Source organism: Arachis duranensis, chromosome 2 (genome assembly GCF_000817695.3).
Source record: "Arachis duranensis cultivar V14167 chromosome 2, aradu.V14167.gnm2.J7QH, whole genome shotgun sequence".
In the NCBI taxonomy this organism is placed as follows: Eukaryota; Viridiplantae; Streptophyta; class Magnoliopsida; order Fabales; family Fabaceae; genus Arachis; species Arachis duranensis.
The window spans coordinates 2,817,131-2,824,249 of record NC_029773.3 but is presented as its reverse complement, the minus strand read 5'-3'; the positions used below and the strand labels follow the sequence as shown (position 1 = coordinate 2,824,249).

The window sequence follows — 7,119 nt, the reverse complement described above, 5'->3', positions numbered from 1 at the left end:
TTTATTAATAATTATAATAATTATTAATATTAAATAATTAAATTTCTAATTAATTAATGATTTATATTAATTATTTATGTCATAATTAATATTGAATATTATTTATATTATTATATTAAATTAGCCGTTGTAAAACTAGTCATTGCAAAATTAGCAGTTAAAAATTAGTCGTTACTCTGTTACTGTTATTATTAATAAATTAATATTTTGTTACTCTATATATACCAGCTAGATACACTTCTATTCTCACACTTTCTACTACTCTTCTCCATCTTTTTCCAAGTTTACGAAATCAAAGTTCTGGTAATTTTTTTTTTAAAAATGGATTCAAACCAACTCAACTCTTTCTTCAATTACTTACAAAACTTTCTCAAATTCTAAATACCTAACCATCTCAAACCTCAAACTCTCAAGTTCCAAATCAAAACTTCACACTACCGAATACATTTCAAAATCCAAATCCACAAAATCTTTCTAATTTCAATTTTCAAGCTTCTTATAATAATCAATTTCTTATATTCCAACCACAAAATCGAAATTCATAAACACCACATTTTCCATTTTCTTCCATATTTAACCCCTCCATCGAAAATGTTAGTCCAACTTCCTTGTCATTTCCAACTTAATTTAGTGCGTACAGAAATAACTCACCTGGTGTTGGTGGCTCTTCTAACCCATCCTCTCAGACTCCTATACAATTTAGTCCAAATTCGCAATATTCAGATTTTGCCAATCCTCATGGATTAGATGCTATCAACCTCAATGATGATGATATTGAAGATCGGAGGCAAGATAGTATTCAACACTGGCATTGGAAAGAGGATGAGATGCTGATAAGTGCATGGTTAAATGTTTCAACTGACCCTATAGTTGGTACCGATCAAAAGGGAGAAACATTTTGGAGTCGAATTCATAATTACTGTGTAGAATTTTGTTCCGACATCATAATGGGGGTAGTTGCATGTAAGAAACAATGGTATAAGATCAACAAGGCTGTTGCACAATTTGCCGGTTGCTACGATCAAGCTAGTCGAAACATAAGGAGTGGTTCGACGCTGATGATATAAAGGAGTTTGTCTATAAACTTTATTCCACAAATTATGGTCAAAAATTCACTTTTGAGAGGCATTGGAACATGCTTCGGTTGGAGCAAAAATGGAGAAGCCAACTACCTACACAGAGTGGCGGCTCAAAGAAAACCAAAGTTAGTGCAACTAGAGCATACTCATCCTCATCAAACCCAGAAACACCGTTGGCTGATGAACCCGGTGTGGACTCTCCCATTTGCCCACAAGGATCAAAAAAGAGCAAGCGAAAAGATAAAGAAAAAGCACAAATGTCTAAAAATTTTAGCGAAAAAAAAAATCATTGGTGGTTAAAAAGTTGTTTCTCATGGAAGATATTAAGAATGTTAGAGAAAAGGAACTAATGGATAGGAAAAAAGAAAGAGAAGAGGAGAGGGAACATAAAGCAAAGATTATGGCAATCAAAGAGAAGGAGTTACAAATTCAAGCGGCAATGAAAGAACAAAAATTACAAACTCAGAGGTATATTAAAGAAATGGAGATAAATGCAAAAGAAAGGGAAATGGAAAGGATGGCCAAGGAAAGGGAAAAGAAAATGGAAAGGATGGCCAAGGAAAGGAAAAGAGAAATGGATTTGCAAATACTTAATGCTGACACGTCTACAATGAGTGAAAAACGACGAGCTCTTCATGAGATTGCATGTGAGAAAATCATCACCAAGTGGTTTACTTAATGGTTCTTTGTATTCGTAGAGTTATGTATTATGTTCTTATTTTTATTGCATATTACTGATATGTGATGTAGTTTGTTTTATTTATTTCTGATGTAATTTTTTAAATTAGTCAATATTATTGTGCCGTTATTGTTCATGAAAGTAACCGTTGCAAAATTAGCCGTTAAATAACCGTTGCAAAACTAGTCGTTAAGTAGCCGTTGTAAAACTAGACGTTGAGGAGTATGTACTTATTGCAGACACACTTATAAATATCAACTATCAATGACTCTGCAACTCCACTTCAACTCTTGTTTCTCACCTCGAAAGAGAACTAAAAATTACATTTTTAGATATGGATAGAAATTTTGATGATATGTTTAATGAGGCTTTGTTTGGCAAAAGAAGACGGCAAGATAACACAATCATAGATAATTGGATCGATGAGTGTTTACTGTTTAATCGAAGATTCAGAAGAAGAAGATATCGATAGAATCTCTATCCCAACTCCCCGTAGATAGATCAACAGAGATTGAGAAGCAGGACATGATCGCCTTTTCCAAGATTACTTTGCAGATGAACCGGTGTATAATGCTAACATTTTCCGATGGAGATTTCGAATGAGAAGACATGTGTTCCTTCGGATAGTAGACGCTCTCTCAAACGTCTATCCGTATTTTCAACAGATGGTTGATGCAACTGGAAGAAGAGACTTGTCACCACTCCAAAAATGTACCGCTGCGATATGGATGTTAGCATATGGCGTAGCAGCTGATGCTGTTGATGATTATGTGCGCATAGGCGAGAGCACTACAATCAAATGCTTGAAAAATTTGTTGAAGGTGCCATTTCGGTGTTCGAGGATGAATACTTGCGACAACCGAATCCAAATGATGTACGACGACTGCTACAAATGGCAGAGGGTCGTGGCTTTTCTGGCATGTTGGGTAGCATTGACTGCATGCATTGGCAATGGAAAAATTATCCAAAGGCGTGAAAATGTATGTACATGAGTGGTTATTGTGGGGTTGCAACCATAGTACTTGAGGTTGTAGCATCTTCAGATCTTTGGATATGGCATTCGTTCTTTAGAGTTTTTTGTTCAAATAACGATATCAACGTGTTAGATCGTTCTCTAGTGCTCGATGATATTCTAAATGACCGTGCTTCGGAGGTAAATTATACTATTAATGGTAATAATTACACTATGGGATACTATTTAACAGATGGTATTTATCCTGAATGGGCCACATTTGTCAAATCAATTTCAAAGCCACAAGAAGATAAACGCAAGTTATTTGCACAATACCAAGAAGGGCAAAGAAAAGATGTGGAGCGAGCATTTGGAGTGTTGCAAGCACGCTTTGCAATTATACGTGGTCCAGCTCGCTTTTGGGAAAAGAAAAAGCTTGCCAACATAATGAGAGCTTGTATTATATTGCATAATATGATTGTTGAGGATGAAAGAGACACTTATGCAGAAAATTTTGCTCAAGGCTTAGAGTATGATGATATCGAAAATGGCTTATCACAACCTCAGTTGGGAGAAGAAGATTTTGCACCATACCATCAATTTCTCCAAAGAAATGCCCAATTTTGAAATAGACAGCAACATAGACAATTGAAAGAGGACTTGATTGAACACGTATGGCAATTTCACAATGCTTGTCGTCAACTATAGAGCTTAATTGTGTTTTTCTTTGTATTAAGTAATTTTACAAATTAGTGTAATCCCAAATTATATATTGTGTATTATTGTTATATATGAATTTATTTAATATTAATATCTTTTAATAGTGAATTATTTTTAAATTTATAAATTTAAGTTATATTATTGAAAAAAATTAATTACATTAATTTTAAGTATTTTAATTAATTAATTAATTAAGTGAGACCACAATAGGGACTAAAGTTAGTTTCTCCTAATGGAGAAGAAAGAGATATTTTGAGTTCTTATTTACTTTTTATAACGCAAAAGTTGAGGTAGAGTTATTTTTTATGACAGATGGGTCATAAATAAAAATTGAGATGAATTTTTTACTAAAAATGGTCTAAAAAATGGTTGAATTTGTTACGAGTGGAGTTCAACGTACCTTGAATTTCAAAATCATTAAATCGTTCTTTTTCTTCTCTCTTTGATCAAATTTTGCGTTAATTCTTCTTTTATTGTTACATTTTTGTTGCAATAATCGGAATCTCAGTTTATTTATAATTTTTTTTTGAATTTTTATTGTTTGGCTAACTTAAGCATCAAAATATTTTTTTCCATGTGCTCCACGCATTTGGTGTTCAACAACAAACAAGAAAAGAACGCTAATAATGAAGAGAGTTTGACACTATATAGGTAGGGTTTGGTTTATGTTTGAGATCAAGATACAAAAATAAATACAAAAAGATATTTTAAAATAAAAGGCAAAGATATAATATTATAGAATTAAACAATTCTATGATTATATATTTCTAAAAAATGAAAACAAATATTTATCTCATCATCTCCGATCACTGGGAATTTAAACCACTATTACCAATGACAACTATAGGGGCAGAGTTAGAGTAATTTTTTAGAGGGAATGAATATAAAAAAGATATAACTCTAGAAGAGGAGAACAAATAAAATTAGGGAAGATTAATGTAAAAATTTAAAAATTATATACATAAAAATTTAAAATGGGATTAATTAACCACACAAATAGAATAGAGGTTTTCTTCCTTTTCTCTTTTTAACCCATGATTAATTTCTGTCTCCTACACAAATCAGAAGCTTCCTTGTGGATGATGCAATGTCATGTAGTGATGATCGCTTAACAAATACTCAACTTCAATTAGCAAAAAGTGATCATAAAATTTACTCAAATAAGTAGGATATCTATGATTCTATGCAATTTTTTATCATAAAAGTTGAATATTTAATTCTAAGTAGCTATCAACAAAACAGGACACAACACATGTTCTGGGAATGAATGTGATACCTCAAATAATACAAAGATTCCCACTAATGACCACAACAACTAGATGGGTCTGGACCCTACTAACAACTACTAACAGTAACTGACTAACTATTATTCTGAAGATGGCCCCAAAATTGAAAGAGTAACAAGAAGAGTAGGTTTACCAAAAATTTTGCAGAATTTATAGAATTTTATGGAATAGTAAAAGTACAAAGTCAAAAAAAAAAAATAATTTGGATTAGCCGAGTGGTCAGCTCATTCGTCCGCTTAAATAAGTGTTGGGATTCGAATTTCGCTTTATACATGCAGCAATTCATTGGCCAACAATAGACCCTTAAATGAAATTTCAATCTAAGACGAATTAGTATTTAGTCTATCGGACTTAGGGATATCATGGAAAAAAAAAAAAACAAAGCACTTATAGGTTCACGAAGAAAAGTATCGAGTAAATTTATGAAAAATTATAACGGTGAACTTATAATTAAGTTCTTAATAAAACGATGAATCATTTCTATGGTTGTAAAATTTTAGGATCTATAAGTCTAGTATTTTAATTATTTAGAGACTTATTGATGCTTATCTTTTTTCAATAATTTCAAAGTCCATCACAAAATTTTCAAGTACTTATTTTTGTATCTTTTATGACTTATAGGTCTATGAAAAAAAATTTAAAAACTTATTTGACTTATTACTTTAAAAAAATCATTAAAAAATAGACAAGAAAGGAGAATAGAGCTTAAAGTCAAATCAACCAAAACAAAGAATGATCCTATATTACAAGAAGTTCGAATTCATTGTACTTATATTACATAAAAAGATTTTGCAAATTTTATCCATCCCCTCTTCCATTAAAATCCAATTTATTGATGAATGCCTAAGCAATTCTTCATGAGTGCACCGCATAATAAACATAATTCTTGATTAGCAATAACTAATAAAGCTACTTCCAATGCAAGTTACAAACCCATGTCACAAGAAACCCCAAAAAAGTATTATGAAGATTGAAGAAAATGCCTAAAAGGTCAAAAGGGAGTCAACTCCCTTTCTTGCATTGAATCATCATCAAGCCTAGCTATCTAGTAGTAAACTCTTACATTACACGTTAACGAGCTATAACTTAAATAGCATAATCTCTTTATATTTATTTTGAGATTGTAGATTTGAGATCGCAAAATTATAGTATAAAAGATTGAATAATGTTTCATAACAAAAACTCTTTTAATTTTTTCTTGACAAAAAATTTTTCATTATACTCGATTTTATAATAATGCCCACCATATACTAGATCATATATATGCCACCAAGTAGATCTAGAATGTTAACACATTGATCCAATCGATGAAGTACATACATGAATTACTTGGCATTGTATAAAATGAATACACTCTACATGACTATCATAGTAACTAAAAATACTTATAGACCTTCATCACAAGAAGAGAAATCTTAGAACAATGTGTTTAATATATAGTTGTATAAAACAGAACATAAACATAAAGACATTTACAATTAGAGACAATTATAAAACTAGCTACAGTTTTGAGATTTTATAAATTAAAAGGTGCCTATTCAATATTCACATAAATATTGTTAGAATAGTATTTGTATAAACATACTAACTAATTTTGTAAATTAAACTACTTGACATAACAAATTATTTTTATATGAAAATTATATATTCTAACAACCTAACCAGTAATCATCCATTGAAAAGAACTAAAAACATGTTTCTATCTATAATTTTTAGAATTTAATTTTGATGTACAGATCATATAATTATATTCGTTCTTTTGAATGATTATTCACACGGTCAATTACTTAATTGATTGCTCCAATAAAAAATTTCATGCATTAAAATTAAATTCTAATTTTTATACTAAAATGCTTTTTTTTTGTTAAATAAAAAAAAGTCAACTCAACTCAACTCCTTCCCCTCCTATCAGCGGCATAGAGAGAGAGCGGCACCACCTCCTGCAGCGGCGTGGGTAGCGGCGTCGGCATCGGAGAGTTCCGGCAAACAGGGCAAGAGCCATTAAGCTTGAGCCACGAATCAAGACATGACACGTGGAAGCAGTGGTGACACTCCGGCATCATCCTCAGCATCTCCGAATCCTTGTACTCACACAAACAAATCGAACACATGCTGTCAACATCAACGTCGTTGTTGCCGTTAAACTGAAACTTAGGGTACGAGTTAATTACGATCTGGTCCAGACCCAAAACGGCGCTGTCGTTTCCTCCACCAGGCTGGTTATTTTCAACGTCGTTCTCAGCTACGAAAATGACACGTGGCAAAACGACACCGTCGTTTTGGTTCCTGCGGCGGTTATTGTTGTCGTTGTTGTGGCGGAGAGCGCGGCAGCAGAGGTAGGAAGAGAGGATGATTGTGGAGAGGAGGAAAAGGAAGCCGAGTGCTATGGCTATGGAGTAACCG

The 7,119-nt window shown here is 32.4% G+C and overlaps 2 protein-coding genes and 1 pseudogene across 2 annotated transcripts in view; 2 read left to right on the top strand and 1 right to left on the bottom strand.

Moving 5' to 3' along the window:
• Nucleotides 1-1,067, top strand: part of LOC107472864 (glutathione S-transferase T3-like) — a 3,207-nt gene extending 2,140 nt beyond the window's left edge. The window contains exon 2 of the mRNA XM_052257225.1: nt 632-1,067. Within this exon, the coding sequence (XP_052113185.1) occupies nt 632-1,067 (436 nt within the window). The remainder of the gene's footprint in view (nt 1-631) is intronic.
• Nucleotides 1,068-1,155: 88 nt separating this feature from the next.
• On the top strand, nt 1,156-3,337 carry LOC107472863 (uncharacterized; annotated as a pseudogene).
• Nucleotides 3,338-6,425: 3,088 nt separating this feature from the next.
• Nucleotides 6,426-7,118, bottom strand: LOC107472862 (RING-H2 finger protein ATL67; the record flags this gene model as incomplete). Its single annotated transcript, XM_016092388.3, has 1 exon — nt 6,426-7,118. A coding segment is annotated over one exon (513 nt), but the record flags the coding sequence as incomplete, so codon positions are not given.
• Between the last annotated feature and the right edge of the window lies 1 nt (nt 7,119).